Source organism: Cyanistes caeruleus, chromosome Z, assembly GCF_971803275.1.
Source record: "Cyanistes caeruleus chromosome Z, bCyaCae1.hap1.1, whole genome shotgun sequence".
NCBI lineage: Eukaryota > Metazoa > Chordata > Aves > Passeriformes > Paridae > Cyanistes > Cyanistes caeruleus.
This window is the reverse complement of record NC_141732.1, coordinates 71,699,264-71,725,935: the sequence shown is the minus strand read 5'-3', so window position 1 is coordinate 71,725,935 and position 26,672 is coordinate 71,699,264. Positions and strand designations below refer to the sequence as shown.

The following is a 26,672-nucleotide window of genomic DNA, read 5'->3' as shown; positions in this document are numbered from 1 at the left end:
TCAGAGGCATAAAGAGATTTATTTTAAAAGGTAGGAAAAACAGTACAAGTAGTATGGTCCTTTATGTTCCAAGCCCTCTACCCACCCTCAGTTTAAAGCAGCATGTTGTCCAGTCTGGACTTGTAGAGATTTCAGCCAGGATGAATGAGAGGGTTTCACTAATGATCCCCTGACTTTAGCTCTGGGTTAAGGACCGTGGAACAGTGTGCCAGCACACTGATGCAAGGGCAGTGAATCCCCTCTACAAGAAAGATCTTCTTGACCATGTCTCAGCTTCTGTTCAAGTGCTCCTGCACTCAACAAAAAGGACATTTCAGTTTTACTTTTTACTGCCCAAGCCCAACTTCCCTTGGTTCCCAGAGCAGCAGATACACAGGACCAAAACAGAGAACATTTAAAGAGAAAGAGGTAGGTAATCAGATATTTGTGACAGAACAGGTTGCTGGGAGATACCCACTTTGTGACTATTCATAGTGCTAGGTGAGGAGTCTCCAGGAGCACTGACACACAGACTCTCAGGCACTGTGGATGTGTGCAGTGTGACTGTTCCCATCTTCTCCCCTCTCCCAGAATCAGACTGGTCCAGATACTGCAGTCACAGTATGGCTCAGTGATGATGAGAATGAACTTCTGCATCAACCCTGTCTAAAAGCACAGGGCCAGCTGTGTGCAGCAAAAAAAAAAAGTAAAAAAAAAGGCAAAAAAAAAAGGCTGCTGTATGTCTGGATGTGTTCACTGTTAGGAAAGGCCCAACAGCACTGCAAGAAGAGCCACTTGGACCTGCAAGACAGTCAAGAAACAGAACTCACTGGAGGAAATAAAAGGGTTCCATTTAGCTATCCCAGTACAACAAGCTTGCAGTTATCTATGCAGAATATGCCATATTTTATCTTTCTTCTGCCTAGCCTCTGACAAAGGGAGCATCCCCTGGGTACATCAATGAATGGGACACAGCAGAATGAAGCAATTAAGCCAAACACTTCAGGGAGAGGATTTGCTCAGCTGTTGAAGATACCCTGTCTTTCTCAGCTGTGAAGAGAAAGACAAGGCAGGCCCCAGCTAAGAATCTTTCCTTCAGCATGGATTCCAACATGGGAGCAGAACCACACAGGAAACAGGGCAATCCTGGTGTGTGGCTGGAAGCCCTGCAGTGGGTCAGCAGCCAAAAGCATGACCTGATCCCTCTGCACACTCAGCTGACACGTACCAAGATTCTTCCAGAGATGTACAACAGCATCACTACAGCTCCCACCTGCCTTCAGCAGCTGAGTGGGACAGGAGAGCTGCACATCCACCAGCTACTTCAGATAGCACAGAGTCTGTCAAAAGGCCTCTTTGGGGCACTCCAGACTCCTGTCACCCCTCCACTGTACCAAAGTCTCAGTCACTAGCTATGCTTCTCCTGCTGAGACTTAGTTGGAAGTCATCTTTACAGCAACGAAGTTGCTGCCTTCCCCTCAGTTTTGAGCCGTGCCTTCAGCTTGATGCCTCTGCCACCACAGGGCTCCCCAACACCACTGCCTCTCCACCCCTGCCAAGCCACTACTGAGACTGACTACTGTGGCAGGCAATCTGATAGCCCTCATCCTTCCAGCCCCAGGCCTCCAGCAAACTGCGAGCTCCCTCCTGGCCACTGTACTGCAAGCACTCCGTGCACCACAGCTGCTGAGAACCCAAACTCAGGCTGATTTTCCCAGGTTTTCCTGGTCTTTGTGTAGTCCTGGGACAGAAGCCAGCTGCTGCTCTCTGTTTTTCCTGCTCTATTTCTGTGTAGTTCATGTAGTCTATGCAACAGGTGGAACATGAAGGGAAGAGTTCCTTTGCTCCTCCACTTCCCAGGAAGCTATAATTGCTGCTTTCCATCCTGTGCACCACCTCCTCTTACCCTGTCATTCAGGCTGTACATCCTCAGTGCAGTGAGCTCCTCTGTTTAGACATGTTCTCAGGAATGGACATGAACTGTGGTGAGAAGCAGAGAAACAGCATTGGCATTGGGGGAGCACAGGCTGGCAAGGAATATTCCAAGGAATACAGTCTTGATCCCAAGACCATCAAATAAAATCTATGACCCAGGAGCTAGGAAACCAAGTGCTAGCTGTGGAACCCTCCTCTCTCCTGCTTCTGGGCAGGGAAACTCCACGTGTCCCAGAGGGGCTGTGGCTTGGCAGAGGAGATGCTTCAGCTCACCTGCTGGAGTTCCTGAATTGCCAGGCGTACTGAAGAGTGGAAGCGAGGGAAGGCTTTTTGGCTGCTCTCTCCAGAGCTAGGCTGTTTTCTACTCTTGTCTTCGGTCTGCTGGATTTGGACATTCTTGGTCCTCCTGAACCACTGCAGAGCAGGTTTGCCACTGGAAGGCGTGGAGGGGCTGGACTGCTTCTCTGGAGGGGTCTCCCCCTTGTCTGCTTGTGAACTCAGTGTGAGACCCTCCAGATTTTCATAATCCAAGCTCTCACTACTTTTCTGGAGAAAGGAGGAGTGGATTCAGCAGTGGTTTGCAGACCCTTCACACACACACTGAACAGCACAACGATGAGAAATACCCAGCTGTGTCCACTGGTGACATTCAGGAGGCAATGGGGCATCATCCACCTGCCAGTGCTTCTCCCCCATCCCAGGACCCCCCAGCTAGCAGCATTTCCCAGTGCATGCATAAGCACCCAAGCTGCTTGGCCAGGATGGGACAGCCCTCAACAGGAACACAAAAGAGATGCTGCTGCAGTGTCTCTGACCACTCGTTCAAGGCACAGTCCATGCCCCATCCTCTTTTCCCTCCCAAGACCCTTGATTCTCACCTGCTCACAGGGAACAGTCAGTATCTCCATGAAGGGCTGGATGCCCACGCTCTGGTGAAAGCGCACCAGCTCGGTGAGCGAGGCGTGGGCCCGGTCCTCCCCCAGGATGACGTAGCGGGCATTCAGCTGCATCTGGACCATGTAGTGTCTGCAGCGGCCTTCGCCCCTGGGGACAGGGATGGGCAGGAATTGTCACCACACGAGGCCTCAGCATGTCAGAACCTGGCTCCTGCTTCCTGCACCTGTGGTCTCCAGAGGCCAGCCGTGATCAGGATCCTCAGTAACAAGTACCACACAGAGGCAGCAGGTGTGCTGTGCACTATGATGTGCTCACAGATGTGCTGTGAGCTCCTTCCAATCTGGTTTGCCTTCTCAGCTGCAGAGTACAGCCTAAGCAGGACCTCTACCCTTGAAGCCATAGCACCCCACCCACAACAGGTCTATTTTTTTCATTATGACAGATTCTGCAGTATCCCACCTGCTACTACAAACTCTCTGAGGTACCCACGATAGGAGAGACTGAATATGATCCTCACTGGACTCCTCTGTGGGGCAGGTGATCTCCTCCAGTCAGTTTTATAGAATCACAAAAATCAAGATTCTGTGACTGTAGAAATCCAGGATCACAGAATTTCATGCAGTTCTCAGTTTTACAGAATCATTTAGGATGGAAAAGCCTTTAAAATTCTCAAGTTCAACCCCTAACACAGCACTGCCAAGTCCACCATTAAACCATGTCCCCAAGTGCCACATCTACACATCTTTCAAATACCTCCAGGGATGGTGACTCCACCAGCGCCATGGGCAGCCTGTTCCTGTGCTTGACATCCCTTTCTGTGAAGAAATTCCTCCTGACATTCAGCCTGAACCTACCCTGTCACAGCTTGAGGCTGTGTTGTCTTCTTGTCCTGTTGCCAGCTGCCTGGAAGAAAAGGCTGACCCTCACCTAGCTACAACCTCCTGTCAGGAGCTGTAGAAAGCAGTAAGGCCTCCCCTGAGCCTCCTCTGTCCATTACCCACCGGTATGACAGGATGTAGCCTGGTCGGCTCTGGCTGATCCGAACAAGGAAGCAACCCAAAGGCTTGTCACTCAGCAAGTTTTCAGCTTCCCTGGAATCAGAGAAGAGTTTTTCAGCAGAGAGACAGCCACACAGCAGGGATTCACCTCCTATCTCATGTGGTACCCCAGCAGTGTCCCAGGCAGCCCAGCATCTGCCCCAAGCCAGATGACCAGGCTATAGGTCTCCTGACTCAGGCTTGCTGGTGCAGGAGGCACTAATGGGCTGAAGGAGCACAATGCCTTCAGTCAAAGCCACTCCAAACCTGCTCCAGCAGCCTGATTGTGCAACAGCTGCCTTACATCACCAAGCATGACACAAACCATCACTAAGATGAGGAATCTGTGCATGTATGCACTTCCTACGGTCCAGGGATGAAGAAGTCAGGATGCTGCGGGATACGGGGTAAGCCCAGCACCTTGGAAAAACACTAACTTGGATTACACCACTCTGGAATTCTAAACTTCCTGCTGGAGGGAGGTCTTCCCCTTCTCTGCCCAACAGACAAAGCTCTGCTTTGTGCTTGTCATGTGCCTTGCTCCAGGCTAAAGGTGACTGCAAATCACCAGTGCAATTTGGGGTTGCTCTGCCTGCTCCATTTAATGAAGTTGAGCTTACACTGGTGTCTGAAAACTCAAGTCTCTGCTTAAGCACCAGTGTCTTTGGAAAGGATCTGCCACATCCTTCATTGTGCAGTGCTCATGGCTAGTCTATACTTGAATTTAGACAGTTTTGTCTTCCAGACACTACTTCCTCTCCCACATTCTTTAATCTGTGGACAAAAGCATTATCACAGGTTAGGGTCTCAATAACTATCTAAAAAAATTTAAAAAGAAATGAAGATACCAGGGGGCTGTGAGCTACTGTAGTAGCTCTCTCTCTGATTATGCCACTGCTTGGTTCAAAGCAGTGCTTGACTCAGCCAAGAGAGTTAATTGTGAGGAAGACCCGGTAGAAAAACTTCAAGCATTAAAACTAAGTCTTGTAAACAACTCTGTAAGAAAGAAGGGCTTAGTGGATGTCTCTTCCAGACTAAGCAGAAGCAAATACCAGCTATGCTGCACCCTCCTTAGAAGGACAGAGGTATCAACAAAAAACATTCCTTTTCCTGTATCAGGAGGCTTTGGTGGAGTTTGGCCATTGAGTACCCACTAAAGCCCCTCTTAATACTTTTCAAAATAAAAGTAAGCTGAATTCTATATTCTCCTGCTGAAAATTGGGGTCTCCTCCTGCCCTATACTGAAATACGAAAAACAGTCAAAATGAATCAACGCAAAAGTTCATTTTCATGTCTCTGCAAATGGCCCAGAACAGGGAAAGTACATTTGTGTATTTCTGATTACTTTACAAGCCTCCCATCCCTACCAGGATCTGTATTTAGGGACCCACAGTGGACTTACATACTAAGAGTTTCTGTTGTCTCTCCATGGACCTAGATAAAGTTTCAGCATGTACAGTCTGTGACAAGGACTCCCAAGCTTTCCCCTAAAGGTCTGACATGCACAGATTAAAAGGGAGAAGTTATGCAGGTGACTCCCATTCCTTAGGCAAAGCCTGGCCAACCCAACCTACGCAGTCCCTAAGGACACAACAGCTTCTACCTGTCCAGAGTACTCACCTCCGACTGATCATCCCATGCAGCCAGCTTGGGAAGGCCCCATCATCCTGCATGACCTTCTGGGCCTGTGTCTCTTTGAACCAGCGCAGAGTTGCTCCTCTCTTGAGTTTCCTCATTTTTGCTTCTTCCCCAGTCTGTTCCTCAGCTCCCAGAACAGGACGAGGCACAGAAGGGTTCAAGAAGTTATCAAAAGGAGTGGACTGAAAGCAAGGGGAGAGGGAGAGTCAGCACAAACACCAAGTCAAAGGCAGGGGATATTTGAAGAGATCGCTTTAGCAGGTGACCCCATTCCTGAGTCCCTTAAGAGAAGATCAGTCACCAAGTACTAAAAGCTGTTTTCATTTCCCCAAAGGTCCTGACAATGCTTTTTATCTAACCACAGTAGACCAGGAGTCACAATTCTCATAACAAGAATGACAACATTCTCTTGGGACCACGTGCAGGAGAACATGTGCGTGCAGGTGGATGGAGCAGGGAACCAGCACATCTGGCCAAGGGGCCCCCAGCAGAGCCAGAATTGCTACCTCTGTTAGTTTGCTGCGTGGCCGTGGCACTGGTGGCTGCTGTGGCTGATCAGAAGGATGAGGACTAGACTGAAGGTGCCTCTTTCGTGGCATGGGGACCGGAACGGAATTTCTTTCTGCGACAAGATGAAATAAATAGGTGAAATCTAGCATCCAAAATCCATGAGATCCGTCCTCTACAGGCCTAGGACTGGGATAGGCTCTGCTGCATGCATTATGTGGTAAAACCACAGCCTGGTTCTCCTTCCAGCACAGCCAAGCAAATGACTTTTACCATGCTGCTTCTGCTCCCCACAGACAAAGCCACACTTCCATAGAGCAGAAAAATCATCAGCTCAGCACACTGATGGAGTTCCCATCGGGGCAGGCCATCATGCCCTGGAGCTTACAGCACTTCCAGGTGGTCACCACACCAATGGACATGCACTGGGTGAGTGTGAGTGGGAACAACTCACCCTGGGCCTCTGCTGCCAGTGCCAGCTGCCGGATTCTTTCTCTCTCTGTCTCCTCCTGCAGCCGCTGTGCTTGAGCTCTCAGCTCAGCCAACAGTTTTAGGAAACTCTTCTTGCATCTGAAACCCCTGAAAACTGTTCAGAAAAAAAGCTGTGGTTAGAAAAAAAATGCTGTTCATGCCTTTGCAGTTCTCTCGGGGAACAACACTGGGTGACAGTCCTTCATCCAGTGCAAAGCCCTCAACACCTGAACCATGTTAATAAAGAACAGTGAAAACTCTACTGTGAGCAGGCAGCCAAAACCCTGTGAGAATTGTCTTCTACTCTCTAAGCTGCCAGATCACAGATTTATAGAAATCAAACTACAGATCTAAGCTCTCATTTCTAATGTCAGGGCACTGAACAGCTAAAAAAGAAAGTCTCACAGAAGGGCCTGTCAACCATCCATCTCTATGCCCTTCTAGACACCATGAAGGAGACAGGATTTCCTTGATTCAAGCCCACAGGAAAACCTTTCCCATAAGCAGCCACCAAAGGGCTCACCAGCAGTATTACAGACATTGTGTGATCCCACCTACTCTACCAGTTATTAAAACACATAAAGTGAAAGCTGCACCCTCTCATTTCCCACTACCCACACATTTTCCCCATGGATGACAACAGTGCACAGCTTATGACCCTTTGATGTTTGTCACACTCTATGGTGCACAGCTGGAAGTTGCTCAGATGCTCCAGCAGTGCAACTACCCATACAGAAGAGAAGTGCAAAAGAGGGGAGCTAAGCAGGGTGACAGCAGCCTCCTCCTCCTCCTCCTCCTCCTCCTCCTGGCTGCACAGTCCTCATAGCCTGTGCATAGCGAATTTGTCCACTCTGAAGAGACAGGCTGCTAGAGCAGATGCTACACGGAAAGGAAAGAAAAAAAAGCAAACCAGACCAAAATTCCACTTCCTTTTGCCTGTCTCTGAAAGCAGCAATGAGATCAGCTTCACTCATTTCCCCCTTCCCAGTTCAACACAACTCACAAACAATCCTTACTCCAGAGCACAGTGAGCCAGACCTCAGGACACAGCCAAATCATGTGTGCCCTGCTCAGCCCAGCTCTCCTGAACACATTTTCCCTTTCCAAGGCTGACACTGAGGGCTCTCCCTGATTCAGGATGAGCACTGGGAATGTGGGTATTTGCAATAAGCACTTTGACTTCACAGGGCCTTGACCCAGAGACAGTGCCTACCCTACCCTTCTGTCCTCTGCAAAAGTGGAGCAGGGACTGCAGAAAAGGTTTTCCTTCCCCTGGTCTGAGATCAGCTCCTGTCCCAGTTCTCACCCTTCTGTATGATCACTGCTGCTCTTCCCAGTCGCTCCACATACTTCGCCAGCTGTTCCTGATGCCAATATTTAAAGAAAAGTCGTGACTTTCTGTAAAGTTGGAAGAGAAAGATGCAATGAGAAACACTGTCTAAACTTTTATCCATCATCCTTTGAAGAGCCCATTCCTACAACCAGAGAATTCTCGCTGAACAGAACCAGGTGACAGCTTACATGTGTAAAATCCTGACTTCCCAATCCCAACAGCAGTGATCCACACCTACCCACAAATCCAGCCTTTCAGCTCTGTATTTTGCAGTATCTCCAAGCAACTGAAAGAGATGAGAAAGTGAAATAAGTAATTTTCCACCCAGAGTGAACACCAATTTTTTTAATTACATAAAGGGGCAAAAAGAGCCTCAGCAGTTCCCAACAGTAAGTAAACTGGCTGTCAGTCTGTAATGCACCTTGAGATACAGCTAGGACCATATTTGGGAAGAACATCCACAAAGGGGTTCCCAGAGGCAGATTTACTTCAGCTCCCTGGGAGGCAATTCTGTAGAGCCCATTTTATTCTCAGAAGTGTTTTTCCTCATTTTGTTTCCAAGCCCTTTGGAGGACACAAGTTGCAAGGTCAGCACAGCAAGACTTCCGGGAGAAAGTCTGTTTTCCAATCCCAGTTTCATTTTGCAGACTCTAGTGATAAAATTTGGGTCACTCGCAAAGATTCCCTGATACTTGGAACTGAAAGCAGCTCTAGCTGCAACACACAGACAGCTTCCTCCCTCTCCTGCTAATCCAGGCTGTGAAATCATAGTGGCACTTTTTGCTAATATCTCACACAGGAAAGCAGAAGTGTTTTTCTCCTTCTATCTCAGCCAACTTCCACAGTGCCACAATCCACATCCACGGGATATTTATTTCTGAAATGCATCCCATGATTTTTGTGTCTCTGAACACACCACACTGCCTTTTTACAATAATCTCACCCCCATCTATGACATTCTCTTGTGGAAAAAAAAAAGCCTCACTCGGGTTTGAAATTCTTACTATTCAGAAGCATCAGGAAGTTCAAGGAAGCACTGTGAAGGCAGGAGGAACTACTGCCAGGAGAGAATTGTTCCAGGAGATCATTCAAATCCTTTTCTTAAATGACTAAAAAAAAACCCCTCAGTTGGCTTCTTTACATGATTCATTCTCACTATCAATCACAGTTGACACTGGCAGGAAGGAGAGGCTGGGAAAGAGAAGAAGAGGTGGGGAAATGCTGCCCTAGATGTAGGACTGAAAACGCTGGCAGAGTAAAACCCTGTCCCTGTGCAGAGCTGGAAAGAAGTTTATGTGTGTAACAGGGTTCTAAAAGTGCTGATGGTATAGTTTGCCTGTACAGAGACAAAATTCTTGGTTTAGAAACATCTTCTCTAGCCTGGGAGACATTAAGTGCTGGCTGCTTGTTCAGCATTGTCTTTATCTTCTTCTCCCATGTGGCCATCAGGAAAAAGCCTGGAGAGGCACCTGACAGCAGTACTTGAGTGCCTGCCACGCTGAGTGACCATTACTGTCACTCCCTAAATTAAGTACATGGGTCAGTGTTCATTCCACAGCACAACAAGGTTTTGCAGTAATTGAATTTAATTGCTACATAGGAATTCAAGAAAGATTTAATTCATCATGGTACCAAATGCTCTTTAAATACTAAGTGTCCTTGCTTGGGATCTGTGTTCCCCATCACCACAGAATCCTATCCTCTTTTTGTCTGTCCCTTTTACTCAGTTTCCTATGCTACTCATAGTAAAAGCCTCCAAAGAACAAACCAGACTGCACACAACAAAGTTAGTATTCCTACCTTTCTTTTGTGAGTGGAACATCAGGTTTAACTAGAAGAATTCCGTATCTGTGGAAAATAAACCAATACAAACACATAAAAACCACTTGATGGGCTGAGCTGATCACCCTGACAGCAAACAACAACAAATCACTATCTTTCCCACTCAGCCTCCCACAGCAAATAACCCCATGACCTCAGTCCACATGAACTTTGAAGAGACTCTTTTACTCCTTGCCCATATCTGGTTATCAGGGTAATTTCCCAAATAATACCTAACAAGGAATATTCAGTGGTTTTAAAAGAGTGGTTTTAAAAGACCTTTCAGCAAATTCCTCAAAGGAGGGTCTCCAGGAGAAACCATCTCTTCGGATACGGATTGTCTCCAGCAGCCCATTGTACCGGAGCTGAAGCAGCGCCACAAAGAGGATCAGAGAAACAAAGAGAAATGGGTCATTAGGACATTGGTTTGCTCCTTTGCAGGCAGAAATTACTTTATTCAGCCCTAAACTTCTCCAGTTCCAAATTCAGCCCTAAACTTCTCCAGTCCCAAATGAAAAAGTTTTTTTTCTGAAAACGTTTCCTTGGTTAAGAACTGAATTTATCTCATCCTGTAACTCTGATGATTAACCACTCTGAGTTAGAAGTAGGAAACCATAAAAACCAATGACTGAAATAACTTCACCTTCCAGCCATGGGTGCTGCTTTGCCTCTGTCCCTTAGAGGATAGCTTCATATTTCCAAAGCTGGACACAGAAGTACTCTGAGGCATGGATGAACTTCCTCTTAATCCTATCCTTTCTTATTTACATTACAGAGGCTGCTGAGCTTTCTGAACTCTTCCAATCACTTTCAGTATTCTTTAAAGCATCCAGACCTCAGACCTGACAGAATATCCAAATACAATCATATCAGTGCATTTCAGATTCTATCAAAGCAATCCCATCTTGGTTTCTATTCAGAGTTGCCCTGGCTGAGGGGTGAGAACAGTCTCCTCTGGGAAGCAATTTTTCTGGAGTACTGTCTGTACCAGTCCCATCCAGAGGGAGATGCAAAGATGAATCCTAGCGCCTGACAGCAGATCTCATTGCATTCATGAAAAAGAAATGAGAAAGAACTAAGATTACAAAATCTGGACTTAGAAGAGCAGTCTGTGTCATAAGAACAAGCAAGTACTCAGAATCTTTACACATATACAAAATGTGCCCACTCTTTCTCTTGCAAGGGGAGACTCAAGTGAGTCCCCTCCACAGCCTTTTGGTGGAATCTGTCCTACCACTGAGATGTGGCAGAAGTCCCTGAAGAGGACACTGTTTTTGCTCACCTGCAGCAGCACCACCTGGTTGTCCAGCACACCTGGCTCCTTCTGGCTGTTGGGTTTTATGCAGCGCACGAAGTGTGGGTTGGCAGAATACATCCTCTCCATGAGCACTGTCAGGGAATGCTGGCAAGGGCAGAGGAAGAACAACAGTCCATCAAGCCAAAGCACTGCCAGATGTGCAATATCCTGCAGCAAGAACTGTCTTCTCACCCCGCAGCAACTTCCTGGGTTCTGACAACAACTGGGCCCATCTCACCGTGATGAGCCCTGCTCGGCAATCAGGAAAACCCCTGTCTACATAATGTCTGCTTTAACCATGCTTAGCACTCTGGAAGCAGTGCAGTGATATTTGCAGTGATAAAATTATCACTGCTTTCATCTCACAGGGCACCTCAGGGCAGCCATACCGTACCCGGAACTGAGCTCCAGCAGACTGTTTCCGTGTGCTGTTGAACTTGTCATTTGCTCCTGGTATGTCCTGAAACCAGACCAAAACAAAGGATCAGCCCCAGAAGAAGTGCTTGATTAACAGCCAAGGAGCACTGCTGGAAGGCAGATGGCAAAAAAAAAAAAGGGAGAATGGATTTAATGGGAGAGAAGACAAGCTAAAGACATAAATGGCAGAAGTAAGCACAAAACACAGTAAAAAACAAAGGATAAATTGTTACAAGCTGATTGCTGTCTGCTTCTATTTTAAACCTTTTACTTTAAACCTAATTTTTATTTCTGCCTACCCTTTTTCACACAGTTTCTCAAATAATAATTATCAGGTATCATTTATCAACAATAATTATCAGGTATCATTTATCAACAAGTGCAATACCTTGGCTTTCACATGAGGCATCAGGGTCCCTGTCCTGGAGATGGTGGCTGGAAGAACAGAGACAATTAGTTGATTCTGTACCTTTGCTTGCAATCCACTAGGGCTAAACATTCAAGCTTCACTTCCTGCACAAACCTCCTTACAAATACTGAATCACAGGGTGTTAGGTTTCCCCATGTGGAACTACAAGGAAAGAGCAAAAGGAAGGAAGAAGAAAATGCAAATCTACAAAGCATACAAGGCAGGCAATACTAACTTCTGCCACTGAGAAGACATGACAATCAGGTTATTAAATAAACCTAAATGACTTTCAATAGAATGATCATCAATGGCCATCAAACAGTGCAGAAAAAATGGCAGAAGCAGCAAAAGGGGAGCTCACCTACAGCACTCAGGAGGTTATTTAAAGTCAAAGAGCTTACAGCTGATTCAGTGGCAGGATAAGAAAATCAGGGAAGCTCAATTTATTAAAGGATCTAGTAAGAGTCTTGTGCACCCTTGATGCAATGGATTAATGTGAATCATAAAATCACAGAATGAGGTTGGCAGTGTCCTCTGGAGGTCATCTGGACCAAATCCTTTGTTCATCACCTAAAGCCAGACTGCACAACCAACCTGAGAACAGGTTATGTCTGATGTCTATGAACTTTGAAATAGTTGGGACTAGGCTAAGTAGCTTCAGTAACAGTGCAGAAATGGTAATGAAGAAAGATAGTCCTGAGCAGTAGCTGAAAAACACACTGCAGAATAGAAATTAAATCCATCAGTTTCTTGTAAATCTCAGAAATGGGCATGGACTGAATGGGACCAAAAAAAGACAAAATTTCTATACCAGAAGCACTGTGTTCAGCCAGCCAATTTTCAAGGAAGCATCCACCTGACCTTTCTCTTTTTAATTTAATTAGAAGCCTTGGAGAATCTGAAGGCTTATTGATAACTGGAAAAAGGGAGTGTAGTGGTAGGAGAAAAATAATGCATGACCTGAGAGTTTTCTTAACAAGTTGTGAAGCTCCATTTTTAGAATCTATGATCCTGACCAGCTTCATTTCCAGACAAGAACAAGCAATATACAAGAGTGTATAGAAAGGACCAGTGGAGACAGCCTTGCACTGGTCTTGGAGAAGACAGGAAGGCATCTGAGCGGTGGCTAATTCTCTGGAAGGGGATACAACCTGCCTTGCTTTCCATGGCAGTGAATAAACAGCTCTGACAGCTCTGTACATGCCAGCAGCCCCACTCCAGGCTGCAGCATTCACAGAGTCTCCCTGGCACTGCCAACTGTGAAACACACTCTGTGAAACACACTCGCCTCATGCCCACACTTAACTCTTGCCAAGGTGGGCCTTGGCTCATGATGGATGTGCAGAGGAACTTGCCTCTGAACAGCACTCTGAGCAAGGGGGTGATGCTGTTGATGAAGAGCCCATGGATATTGGCTGGCAAGGTGTCTCTGTTCTTCTCTAGAAAGCCCCTGGCAGCGTATTGTACCTGGGGAAAGGGAAGCAGATCACTAAGGACAGCAGTGCCCACAGGCTGGCTGTAAAAGCCACCTCCACAGCCAGCTGGGAGCTGATGATGTGTTAAACTGAAGGCACTCTGGCTTGCACATGAATTCTTTAAACACACATGCACCCCATTCAGATGCCAACCTTGAGGAACTAAACCATGCACATGCCAGAGGCATCAGAACCCCAGGGGTGCAGCATAACACTGAGACATCCACCTTTTGCATGTTAAATATTAATTTTTCTAATAATGAATGTCACAAATAATAACTTAGTCAACAATGCTGAGATTAGATTACTAAGGTGCAAGTTACAATGACCTGTTCCAAAAATTATCTCAAATCAATTCAACTTAATGGGGACCAATGCTTTCAATACTGGTGTCAGTAAAGTTACATGCAATAGTGCTAAATCTCAAGCTGCTTAGATACCAGTGAATGTGCAAATAACTGCCTCCACTTTCAAAACACTATTTACCCTGCTCTTTACACAGTGTTCCCAGGTGTTTGCAAAAAAAACAGTCACTGCTATGCTCTGGAACCCAATAGAAAGAAAAAAGAAAAGCCTTTAGCCTGTCCTTTGGTGCTGCACAGTGGACATAGTACTTTTATTTATAAAGTACTATTTTAGGACTAGAGTTCTAATAGAATGGTGATTAGAAGAATAGCAGATTATTTTAATACCCTACACTTCTGAGAGGTAGCCCCACTTTCCTCAGGGGTCTTCTCTTCCTGTACCTTTTACATAAATCCCAGGGAATTCTAGGAGGCAATCCACTGGTACACATCACCTCTGTTAGTATCGTACTCAGACCACACATTCCTTAACATCAAAGTCTAATTTATCAGGCAACACTTCCACCCCCTCCAACATACACTACAACAACATTCTTCCTGCAAACAGTACATACTTTCCCAGCATAGTGCATGATGCTGAAGCCCAAAACATGGCCTCGGGCTGGCTGGAAGTGTAAATTCCCCTTAAAGCTGCTGTTTAGTTTATCCACAAATGTCTTATCAGTTGCCTGCAAGAGAGCAGATTTCATGAGCTGCAACAGAGGCCTGATGAGGGCACATGGAATGAAAACAAAGTGTTGGAAGTATCCTTGGCTTTGCAATAGTCCTTTGTTGTACCTTCTCTCTGACTCTTCTCAAGGATACCAATGCCACTACATTGCCCCTGATCTGGATGTCCTATCTCATAAGTCACACTTGGGGACATCTCTGTCCATCCTGCACTCCAGCCCAAGAGCTTTCTTTGTAGCCCAGGTATCAGTGGATATATTAGCCCCCAGAATATTTCCTCTGCCTCCTCTCTCATACCTACCTGAGGGAATGCACTCTGCTCATCCAGAAGAGACAGCAGCCCAAGTGGCTTGGCCAGGAGCAGATTCTGCAGGAGAGAACATGCATGACACATATGTAAAGCAGTGCAGGACATCCCCTCTCACCCTTCACACTTTGCAGAGGTTCTTCCCAGGTGCATCTCCTTCCCATGGTAGAAAGAACAAGACTTTTCTCTTGGCTGGACAGAGCAATTATATTCTGTCAGTCCTCTCACTCACCAGAATAGGTTCGTTATTGTTGAATGTGATGGTCTCCCAAGGCAGCCCTTCTTCCTTATAGGCAGCCTGCTCCATCTGGAAAATGTGCTGAAATAAAGAAAAAAGAGTTTGAAGCACCCAGCAGACTTGGCTAGACAAACCCTGAGTATCTTCCTTCCTGTCCTGAACAAGAGGACGGAGGTGTGGCACTCTCAGTCACAGCATGAGAGGTCCAAGGTGTAGCTGCTGTTCTCCATGGTTCTCTTTAACCCTGGCACTCACTGGTGCTGGTGCAAAAAGAAAGAACACTTGTCAGAATGTAAGTGTCCCTGCTATTGCGACTTTGGTTACTGCTTGATCCTTCTACCTCTTCCTTTCCTGACCCAGTGCCTCCCCTGCCCCAGCAGGGAAGGCTGCTGCTCTATCCTGCTTCACTGTTCACTGTTTCTGTCCTTCCAGGCAATAGATATGTTTTCCCCCAAGTTCTCCTGCATGTACCAGGTACAGCAGCGTTCTGCCCTCTCTGCAACAGAAGGTGATGTCACCTTCAGCAGACTTACATGGTTGAAGAAATGCTGCAGCTGCTCATTGGCCAAGTTTATGCAAAGCTGTTCAAAACGATTCACTGCAAAGTTTTCAAAGCCAAAAATATCCAAGAGACCTAAAAAAAGGGAAGAAGAGTACATCACGGAGCCTGCAGGTCATCCCTGCAGATTACTGTGTATACCAGCACAAAGCTAAATCCCTCATCACACAGCTCTTGTGGCACAGGGAAGATGCAACTGAGAGAGACACCAGTGGCTGCTCTTCCACAGCTTGGAGGGTTGGTTAAGAAAAGACCCACTCCAGCTTGGTTTCTCTGCTAAGCCTGAGTGCACCAGCACTACAGCCTCACAGTTGCTTCTGATCAACTCACTGCTCAGAGCTGAACAAAGTCCTACAGACTTCATGCTGCTGACTCTTATCTCTAGCAGGATCACAGTTTTGATAACGCATCCCAGCACGCAAGCTCTGTGAACCTCATGCTGTGCCTGTCCTTCGCTGTGGCTGAGGGATGCACATTTGAGAACAGAACAGGAGCAAGGCAGGCAGAACTCACCTATCTCTCTCAGTTCCACCTCAGGATCCACATCCTCAGCCAGCAGCTCATTGATCTTGCAAACAATCCAGCCAAACACTCGGCCATAGGCCACCTTAGCAATGGAGTCCCGAGCATCTGCAGAGAGGGAACAAGAGCAGCTCACTGACAGGCTTCACAAGAGAGCAGGGGACAGGACACACAGGCTGGCTCAGTACATCCACCTCTAGCAACAATGTCTGTATAAAGCTACTTTAAAGATCAGATAAACATTGGATTGTCCCCACCCTTTGCAAGTGGGAGCTGTAAAAACAGCTCTTTAATTTCAAAATCTTCACAACCTTTCTACAAGATCTACCAAAATACCAGGGCATTTTTGAGTCATACCACTTTTTAGAATATCCATAGACTTGCTTTCCCCTCTTGAGATGTACTAAGTATGGATCCTCTCACTGCTAAACCAAGGGAGAAGCTCCAAATTTTACTTGGAAAATTGGATGGTTCTTTCCCTCCTAGCCCACAGTTGCTAAGTGTTTAAATGCTGTAGGCAAGAAAAGGACACAGTTGATGGAAAGCTTGCTGACATTCTAAGGGGACCAAATTAACATGACTTATTATTAAAGATGTGTATTTTATTGCCTAGAGAAAGTTGTAAAACAGAACTAGCTAAACCCATCCCATTTTTTTCTTTCATTTATTTGAAGCAATAACCTATCTTTTTAATTAGCTTTTAAAATATGAAAATTTAAATGAACCTTTTGGTACAGATTATTTTAGATTATTTTCTTGTTTTATTGAAAGGGAAAACAACACTTTTTGCTTGCTATTTTACTCTTTTCACTCCATTCCTGACACTGTGACATCTCATGGTTCTCATGGCTGTTTCTCCATCTATTACCTAGAGCTCTGCACACTGCCAGCACTCTGTTATAAGAGCCTTCCCCTCATTTGCACAAATACAGTTTCTTTCTGGGCTGGACTGAGGCAGAAAGCAAAGCTAATTCCTTGGTTTCTCATTTAATCTCTGCAGTCTCCTAGAGACCAAACAAAAGCAGCATTCATGGCCCTACATGTCAGCAAGAGACTAAACAGATAAACACTGACATACTTGCCTCTGTGTGAGGGGAATGAAGGTGCACAGAAGGACATCTTTGTTCCCAACAAGCTGCACATGTGTGGGGATACCCTTCCATAAAAACTCAGTCTTTTTAGCCAGCACATCTGCAATTCATTGTGTTTCCTACCTTCTGCCTGCTGCTGGGTGTGAAAACGCTGGATCTGCTCGCCCCGGGTCACAGACGTTGTACAAATCAGGCATTTTAACAGCTCATCTTCCTGGACTCCAAACTGACCCTGGGAAACAGGAAATAGAGCAGGACACTCGGTTGTAAACCCTTACTCTGCTCGTGGGGATTGTGTCTGTCTGTCTGTCTGTGTGTAACATGGCTATGATTCAGGCTCGGGCTTTTGAGCCCCACTGTAAGGCAAGTGCTACTGCTGGCACCAGTCAGATGCAGGCTCGGATCTGCTTTACCCCCGCAGCGACCAACCTCACACACTCGCTCTCAAACACTTTTTGTTTTGCTCTCCCAGTGCTGCCACCTTTCACCTTCTTTGGGAGCCACGCCAGCCCCTGCTGAGCAGTTTAATGACTTATTGAACAGCACCACACGGAGGTGACTGTGCAGGTGCTGAAACATCTCAGCTTCAGTCACAGGAATCCACACAAGAGGCAGGAAACAAAGCGAACTCAGACACACTGAACCCCTCAGTGATTTAACCGGAATTCCCCTCCTGTAGGCAAGAAACGAGGAGCAGGCTTTCAGAAATAAGATAAAAAGAAGTTGGCTGCTGAACAGTTGTAGGAGGTTGTTTCAGGTATGGTGTAGGAGGGAAACAGGCAAAGAGATGGGAGTGAAACCGAAGAGCAAGAGTGCTGGGATTTCAAATAGGTCAAAGTGAAAAAAACAGAAACGGGAGAAATATGTTACTTTTTTTCAGTCCTGTGTTGTTAACAAAGCAGGATAACTTCTCCATCCCCTATAACAAAAATTGAATGGTCCTGGGAAATATATACTTCTTAATCTGTGATAATTTCATGCAAAATTGTAGAAAGCTTAATTCAAGATGACAAAAAAAATATTACAGCCCTTAGGGTGGTATCGTTGGACAAAAACTGATGAAAACACAGAACTAGTGTGCAGATATTGCACACCTGAATTTCTCCAAGACATTATCACACCCACTAACATAAAACATTTAGTTTTAAAAAGCTGGTGTTTTATGAAGTCAGCAAGGTATATGCTGAATATGTAAGACACTGGCTCTAGGCACACAAGAGATGCATCTCTTTGGATATGAATAACACTGAACACAAACGCTGTCATGGGGTCAAACTGTACATTTCTAAAAAAAGCTTTGTTCTTTAGAAATCTTCACATTCTGAGGCAGAAAAATCCTCTGTCAGGAACAGCTCCTGCAGTCACACAGACAGTGGGGAAGAGCATCATACCCATGAGGTTTCTGTCAACACTTCTTGTGACTCACCGCTGCAGCCTTGAGCCATCCCTGGGAGGCTTCACTGACTTTTACAGACCCTTTGCTCTCCTCAGGCTCAAAGGTCACATTGCCCAGAGACAACACACCAGCCAAGATGGCCTGCATGTCCACTTGCTCCTGAAACACAAAAGAAAGGTGACTGAAAAAACTACCACCATGTAGCATGCACAACAATGACCCAGAAGCTGGAGAGGTTAAGGGAAGAGATACAGGCAACCTGTGGGAAAAAGCTCCCCACAGAGTCTGTCAGACTCAGGTGGTCTGAAAGTAACATGGAAAATCTAGAGAAATAAATAGGACTGAGCTTGAAAAGAGCAGCCAGAAAGAAACCCTGTGCTTGCAGGAAGCACAGATGGAAATGAAACAGCCCCAGGACTAACCTGTTCTTGGAAGCCCACCATGTCAAGGGCATTGCAAACCTCTTGGTATTTGTGCTTCCAGCGTTCAGCTACTTCCTGTGTACCAAAATGTCCACTTATGTACCTGAGGAAGTGCATATCCCATAAAAACTGTCACACAATTGGCACTGTAACTCAGTCCTACCCCATGGGAACAAAGCCCATCACTGGAAGTGGAAACATGAAGGGGAAAGAAACTTCTCCAAGGTAGTGCAGCAAAGACCCCAGACCTCCCAGCTTCCATGATGATCCATAATATCTCTTCATGTAGCTCTAATCAGATCCCACTCCAGCTTCCACTCACCCACAGATAAAACCCCAGGGCAGAGCAAAAAACTCCATTATGCTGTTTACCCCTTCACCACCCATCACAAAGACTGAATTTGGGTCTTCCTTTGACGCACCTGTAGAGTGAAGGATCCAATAACCCATACATCTCCTTCTGCTCTGAAGACAGTCCAGCAAACATGTAGTAGAAGATGTGGAAATTCCTCTCCCCAGCATCTTGTTGCACCACTCGTGACTTCTCTAACAGGTACTCACTCAGCTTTGCACCTTGCACTGCACACGAAAAGGGAACTTCACTCTGCAGGACATGAAGCTGCCTGGGCTGTCCCACATCTCTTCTTTGGTGAATTGTCTAAATTAACTTTCTTGTGTGCAAGACCCTCTAGGCTGCCCAGCACACTGGAAATGGGCTTCTGAATATCACACTGTATCACAATAATATATTAGGAACAGCGATGAGCACGACACTGACTCCCTTAGCTTCCAAGACAGCAAAGTTTATTATTCTTAGTCTGCTTTTATACACATGTTTGGGAAGGTCTGAGAGGTAAAACTCTGACTGGTCATTAAAGCAATACATCCACCATCATTGGTTAAGTGGAACACTACCTACCCCTTGACTGTTTCCTAAACAACACCTGCTAAGATTGTTGTCCTTTACCAAAGACTGTTTGTATTCTTTTAGATTCTTTCTCATGATTTCTCAGGCCACACTGAGAAGTCTGTGTGACTTAGTTTCACACAGGCTCTGTTCCCTGCTTACTTTTTGCATTTAGCATCCCTATCTCCATGCTTCCTCTAGTCTTAGAGACTTCAGTTCACCTCTTTTAGCAGAAACAAAGGCTTCTGGCATCACAGAGTATTACTGACACTTACCCTGCACTCTCACCCCCACATCCTTGCTGTACTCCCACTCTGTCCAAACCCAGGCCTAATCCTATCCAGCTCCTATCCAACAGTGCGTGCTGTAAGATCTTAGGTAATTGCACACCCTCCCCACATGGAGCCACGTGCCAAAGTTTTATCCTCCACAAGTTTTGGCTACTCAGCTCACTCCTTCCAGTTCTGAACCACTCCCCAGGCCAGTAATTGCCCTTGACTTTACCGGTATTTTTCTGGAAACGCAGCTGTATGTATTTTCCAAAGCGGCTGCTGTTGTCATTCATCACTGTCTGGGCATTGCCAAAAGCTTCGAGTAACGGATTCACCTAAAACATGTGAAAAAGCTGAACAACCATCTTTAGATTAAATGATCCAATCTAATTTACTTGGAAAAATTTATCTTTAGCATTTGCTACTCAGGTGGAAAAGGAGGCACTCCATGAATATGGATCAGCACCTATTTTATCTCTGCCTGGATAAAAAAAAATTCAAAGAGGAAAATATCAAAAAGACTGAGGAGCATGAAATTAATGATGATGAGTACAACTGAACTGATTTGATCTCAGTAAGACCACTGAGTCATTTGTTAGAAGATGAAGTTGGTATAACCTATTTCCACACAGTATCTGTTGTCACTAGATAATTTGAATGCTATACAATAGCAATAAACAAAGTCACCATGGCACTCAGTTAATTAAGTATGACAGCTTAGCTACTTAAATTTGTAGACATAAGGACAGTGCATTATAAAGAAATTAACAGAACAATCAGACCAGCTTCCTAAGCTGGGTGCAAAGGTGGCAAAATGACAATTTTTCTCTATTTGAGCAAAGAATGCCTGTCAAATGGAAGAACAAGGCCTCAGAGTAGATGCTGGGCAGCCTGTTGAACACAGCTTTAAGGTATGATCTTTAAATCATAATCCCCCAAAGGCCTAACGTAGTCCTTGGATATATCTACAGGAACCAAGTAAGATGCATATTATTTCTTCACTGTCACCTCTAGGCTTTCCAAGGGCAGCTCATCTGGGCTGAAGTGAGTTATTTCCAGTGAAGGAACTGCAGGCTGGCTCTAGCAAACACAGCTCTCCTGCCTGTGGAACCTGCTCAGGTCAGAAGCAGCCTGGCAGCGTGGCCCAAGCCAGCTCTAAGCAGAGACAGCAGGTGTACCAGTGTCGTGTTCCCACAACCCAGCACAGGCATTCACCCTGGATCCACCATGGACGACACAACACTGATTTAATACACCATTCCAGAGCCCAAAGCACAGCATGGGGCATTGGGTTTATGTGTCAATATATTGGCTGCAGGAGCTAAAGCTGCTGTCTGTGAGGAGATGACAGACACTTTCCCCATGTCCAACAGAGCCAATGCCAGCTGGCTCATGACAGACCTGCCACAGCCAAGGCTGAGCCTACTAGTGACAGTGGCAGTGCCTCTGGGATAAAAACTGCTGCACACACCACAGAAGTGAGAGAGGAGTGAGAATGTGTGAGACAAACAGCTCTGCAGACACAAGGTCAGTGAAGGAGGAGGGGCAGGAGCTGCTCCAGGTACCAAAGCACAGGCTCCCCTGCAGCCTGAGGTGCAGCCCATGGCAGCTGTGCCCAGCAGTCCCTGGAGATCCAGGGGGGAGCAGAGATCCACCTGCAGCCCCCGGAGGAGCCCACACCAGAGCAGGGGGATGCCTGAAGGAGGCTGTGACCACATGAGAAGCCCTCCTGGCAGGACCTGTGGCCTGTGGAGAGGAGCCCAGGCTGGAGAAGGTTTGCTGATAGGACTTGTGACCCTGTGGGGGGCCCATGCTGGAGCACCCCGCTCCTGAAGGAGTGCACCCTGTGGAGGGGACCCAGACTGGAGCAGTCTGTGCCTGAAATACTGACATACAAGTACTCACTGGACAGTACTGACATTGGAGCAGCCTGCTCCTGAAGGACTGTCTCCTGTGGGAGGGACCCCATGCTGGAGGAGGGGAAGAACATGAGGAAGAAGACAGTAGCACAGATAATCTGTGATGAACTGACCTCAACACTCATCCCCTATCTGCCTGTGTTGCTGGAGGGAAGAAGGCAGAGAAACTGGGAGTAAAGTTTAGTCTAGGGAGAAGGGAGAAGTTGGGGAAGGTGTTTCAAGATCTGTTTTCTTTTCTCAATATCCTATTCTGATATTAATTGGCAAGAAATTAAATGTATTTTCCCTAAGCTGAGCCTGTTTTGTCTGTGATGGTAGTTGCTGAGTGATCTCACAGTCCTTATCTCAACCCTTGAGTTTTTGTTAAGTTTTTCTACCCCTGTCTGGTTAAGGAGGGGGAGTGATAGAGTGGCTTGGTGGGAACTGGTTGAAGTTAACCTACTACACAGAGAAAGATCTCCATGTTTCCAAGGAAATCTGAGATGACAGACTTTAAAGTAAAGGAGTCCAATAACTCACTCTTCTTAATCTATCACACAGAAGGTTTAAAGAATGATTTGTTTAAAAAACTTTACAACTCCCTGGGGAGAAATTGAAGTGGGAATATTTCAGACCAAAGAGTCAAAAATGTTTCAAAATGAGTTAGCAAAGATATATGAAAAGAGCAAGGATGGCAGCTAGCCAGCTAGCATGTATGTGCCTGGCAGTGAATGTAGCCAAGGACAGGTTCCTAAAGGGTGTGTGAAATCTTCATCCACCTGTACCATTAAATCAAAATCTCATTTTTCTAATCAAAGTCCTTGTTCTACCTCAAACAGGAAATTATCTAGAAAAATGTCACCAATGTCTTGTAACAGAGAACACAATAAATGATTGCAATAGTTTTCTCTAATTTAAGAATCATCTCCAGCAAACAAAATTACTGACTTAACCCTTTTAATTTGTGGCCGCCTATATCACCATTCTTATCCACTCTTTTCTTATGTATGGCTCCCTGATTTCCAGTGGTGATCCACCAGCAGGCTTCCTAAGCCTAATGCAAGTTGTCTTGCAGCAGTGCTGCTTCCGCACCTTCAAGCATCATCCTGCAATGACCCACCTGAAGTATTTGCCGCTCCAGCTGCGAGTTGCCTTTGCATAGGAACATTGTGTGCTGCAGCAACAACTTCGTACTCTCTGTTTTCCCAGCACCACTCTCTCCACTGCCAAGGAAAAGCAAAATAAATTCCATCAACCTTAAAGTATAGCTGTTCTGCCCCTTACGGCTCAAGTGCTCAATCACTTGAGAGTGTTCTACGAGAGTTTCACAAGTTTTTCAGCAAAATCACACGTGTGAGTAAAAACTCACACAGCACAGCTTTACACAGGGTGTCCCATGATGTTCTGATCCTTCATCAGGGAGCTTTTCCCCCTCCGTAAGGGAGTATAGCTACACCCCATGCTGTCATTTCTGGATGGGATGCAGTATTCAGACCATTTGCTCTGCTTCAGAAGTCATCTGGTACATCAGCTCCTTTGCATACGCTGGAGCCAAAAACTTCCTCTTTCTCCAGAGAGATCTTCCCTATCCACATCACATCCACACCTGGATACTGATCAGGAGATGCTGTGGCAGTCTCAGACCTCGGATGTTTCACACATCCACGTGCCAGACAGCTGGGAATGTGGGTGCAGAGCTGCCCACACTCCCACAGTGCCAGCAGTGCACGTCACCGTGCTGCCACACGTCCACGTCACTCTGCTGCCACACATCCACAGCGCCTCCACCTCCAAGTCAAACAACCAGCCCTTGGAAAGTGCAGTTTCCCCTGTCCTGGGAGAGGGAATGTACAATCAGTGAGACAACATGTCCTTAACTGACAACCCCACACCAGCTGAGAACTTCAGCATATGCATGGGAAAAAATAAATGCAGGAAATGCTGGAGGTATACTTGAGGGCAGGTCCCCATTTCCTTTGAGCTGACCTTTGAGCATGTGGTGTGGCTTTACTGGTTTGTAGCTCCCAGCAGCTCTCTGCTTGTATCAAATATGTGTCATAGGTGGCTAGAAACCTCAAGTACTACAGCAAGATCAGGTCCCTGATGTCAAGCACAGGTCAGAACAGCACCATCCAAATACATACAAACAAAATAAGTCCATTTTGCCAGATGAGAACGTGCCATCCAGTGCCCCTGCTCATTATGTCAGGTTTATTTTTTTCAGTAACGTCCCTCCTTCACAAAAAAAACCCATATCCTACAGCACTTCCATGATTCAAACTTGACCTTAGACCCTCCAACAAGCACACCACCTTCACAAGGTCCTGCAAGCACAGCAGATGTGTAACTGCCCCCAGCTCTAAAGAAATGCAAAGTCATCTTCAGATGACCCAAGTGCTGTACTGCAGCACATGCAGGCTATGACTAATGTCCTTTGCAACTGGAAAGGCAAGAGAGGCCAATAGAATTTGCAGCTGAAGAAAATTTGGTAGCAAGGAAAACTTATGATCTGACAGGAGCTGCTGCATCCAACATGACCTCTGAAGAATGCTATCCAGACACTAAAGAGACTTCAAGGGACAGCAGATCCTGGTGTGTCCCTGTGCTGTTGTGGTGAACTGTGGTCTAACAGGAGCAACCTCATCCTCCCTGTTTGCCCCAACTCTGCTCATGTAGGAAAACTTGTTAATTAGTGTTTTACCACCCATAGAGAGGAAAACCACGAACTTCCTGTGACAGTAGCACAGAGACCAGGTAAAAGGTTGCAAGATGCACAGGAGTATATCACACTCATCTCTGAACTGCTGGCAGAAAACAACCAAGCCACTGACCACTTGGCAAATTCTCATGGGTTACTCTTTCTTGTCTTCCACCTCCCAAGACAAATACAATGATTGTTCTCTATGCCCCAGAGCCCTACCAGCAGCACCTCTTGCACCTGAGGACTCCATGGCCACCACTTGCTAAGAGCACTTCATGTAAAGCACAGGCACCAATGGATTGAAGGCTACAGAAATGAGTGGGGCTCAAGTGCCCCTCAAAGTCAGCTCCCAGTCCCACCAAAACACTCAGCACTGATTCAGAATTTGACTTCCACACCTTGTACACTTAAAGGTCTGATAAAATTATCAGAAGGCAAATAAAAAGGAGAATTAAATCAAACAAGCTGGCAGGTAGCATTTTAACTTAGATGACATTTAAACTGTTCTCTACAATAGCCAGTTGTAGAGAAGAGGCAGTTAATGTTTCAAGGCTTTCTTCTCGGTGTTCAATGCCTTCTCTGATAGTTGATTTTGTTTGAGGCTTTCTCTGCTAAATGATGCTACCTGCTGCACTGCAGAGACCCAGCAGAACAAGAGTGTCTGGATGGGGTGATATGTCCATGATACTGGTAGTCTCTTTGGTTAAAATCACTGACTTCTAGTGCACAGGACTGCCCACTACTTTAAAATCCTCCCCGACCAGTTTCCCGAAGGCCTTAGAGCAGAAAAACATGTTTTAGTTCTTCCTGCTCTTTGGTTACATTTGGGAAGCTCCACTTTGTGAAAATTAATTCCTTACATTATCATCCTTCCAACTTTTAGTACAGCTTTTGCCATGGCAGCTGTGTTGCCAGATCAGAGCACCCAATGGTTTTTCCTGGGAATGAATTCCAGTGGCTGGTTCCCCACCAGAAGTGAACCTGGCATCTTTACTGTTATAAAGACTGCTGGTCAAGCTGCTCCACAAAAGCCAGTTTCTTCTCCTCAAACCTTCTCAAGACGTGCCCGCTAATCTGTCTCGAAAGCGGGATGAAGGACGTGTCGCCAGCGCAGATGGATTTTGACTCACCAACAGAACCGGAGAAGAGAACCTGAACCTGGGCAGGGAGATCCCGCCGAGAGCTCGGGGGCGGCCCCCGGTCCCCCGCCGGCCCCGGGACCCCCGGCCGCGGCTCACCTGATGAGGATGCACTGGTTGCGGGGTCCGCCGCCCCCGCCGCCCAGCATGGCGTGGTAGGCGCGGCTGGCCACGGCGAAGATGTGGGGCGGCAGCGCGTCGGTCTGGAGGGGCCGGTAGCGCTCGGAGACCTGCGGGGAAGCGGCGGCGGAGAGGCGTGAGCGGCCGGGGGGTGACGGGGCGCGGCGGAGGGCGCGGGGCTCACCTCTCTCCCGTAGAGCGGCAGCGGCTGGAAGGGGTTCATGGCGATGAGGATGTCCCCGACGTCGGTCTGTGGGGGCGGGACAGCCGGTCAGCCGAGCGCCCGCCGCCGCCGCCCCCCGCCCCGGGCCCGGCACTCACGTAGATGTGCTGCTGCAGGAAGCGCTCCCGCAGCCCGGCCAGCAGCGCCGCCTCGTCCAGCTCGGCCAGCGCCGCCAGGTCCCCGGCCGCGCCGGGCGGGGGGCCACGCTCCCTCAGAGACACCATCACCACCACCACCACCACCACCACCGCCCGGCCCGGCCCGGCCCTGCCCCGGGACCGCCTGGGACCGCCCTGGGACCGCCTGGGACCGCCTGGGATCTCCCGGGACCGCCTGGGACCGCCCCGGGACCTCCCCGGGACCGCCTGGGACCGCCCCGGGACCGCCTGGGACCGCCTGGGACCGCCCCGGCACCGCCTGGGACCGCCCCGGCACCGCCTGGGACCGCCCCGGGACCGCCTGGGACCGCCTGGGACCGCCCCGGGACCGCCTGGGACCGCCTGGGACCGCCCCGGGACCTCCTGGCACCGCCTGGGACCGCCCCGGGACCTCCCGGGACCGCCTGGGATCTCCCGGGACCGCCTGGGACCGCCCCGGGACCGCCCTGGGACCGCCTGGGACCGCCCC

At 47.3% G+C, this 26,672-nt stretch overlaps 1 protein-coding gene across 1 annotated transcript; it reads right to left on the bottom strand.

Annotated features, from left to right (window-relative positions):
- LOC111941151 (myosin-IIIb-like) lies at positions 1–26,314 on the bottom strand. The gene is made up of 30 exons (XM_086867636.1): positions 26,144–26,314; positions 26,007–26,072; positions 25,802–25,932; positions 22,983–23,085; positions 20,197–20,299; positions 19,208–19,364; positions 18,786–18,888; positions 18,394–18,522; positions 17,091–17,199; positions 15,868–15,984; positions 15,329–15,429; positions 14,790–14,876; positions 14,552–14,617; positions 14,136–14,249; positions 13,097–13,208; positions 11,721–11,767; positions 11,310–11,375; positions 10,901–11,020; positions 9,898–9,983; positions 9,598–9,645; positions 8,036–8,083; positions 7,771–7,862; positions 6,448–6,579; positions 5,993–6,108; positions 5,469–5,668; positions 3,813–3,902; positions 2,793–2,958; positions 2,188–2,460; positions 1,886–1,959; positions 1–780 (listed from the first exon to the last, which is right to left on the bottom strand). The coding sequence occupies exons 1-29, from the start codon at positions 26,267–26,269 to the stop codon at positions 1,909–1,911; spliced, it is 3,159 nt and encodes a 1,052-aa protein (XP_086723762.1). The 5' UTR covers positions 26,270–26,314; the 3' UTR covers positions 1–780; positions 1,886–1,908.
- Between the last annotated feature and the right edge of the window lie 358 nt (positions 26,315–26,672).

Excerpts from the sequence above, each read along its gene's own strand:
- LOC111941151 (XM_086867636.1), bottom strand. The coding sequence starts at position 26,269 with ATGGTGTCTCTGAGGGAGCGTGGCCCCCCGCCCGGCGCGGCCGGGGAC. Across the intron at positions 17,200-18,393 it reads GATGGCTCAAGGCTGCAGCG|GGTCAGTTTGGAGTCCAGGA; the intron begins GTGAGTCACAAG and ends CCTGTTTCCCAG. Across the intron at positions 15,430-15,867 it reads GGTGGAACTGAGAGAGATAG|GTCTCTTGGATATTTTTGGC; the intron begins GTGAGTTCTGCC and ends CCCTTTTTTTAG.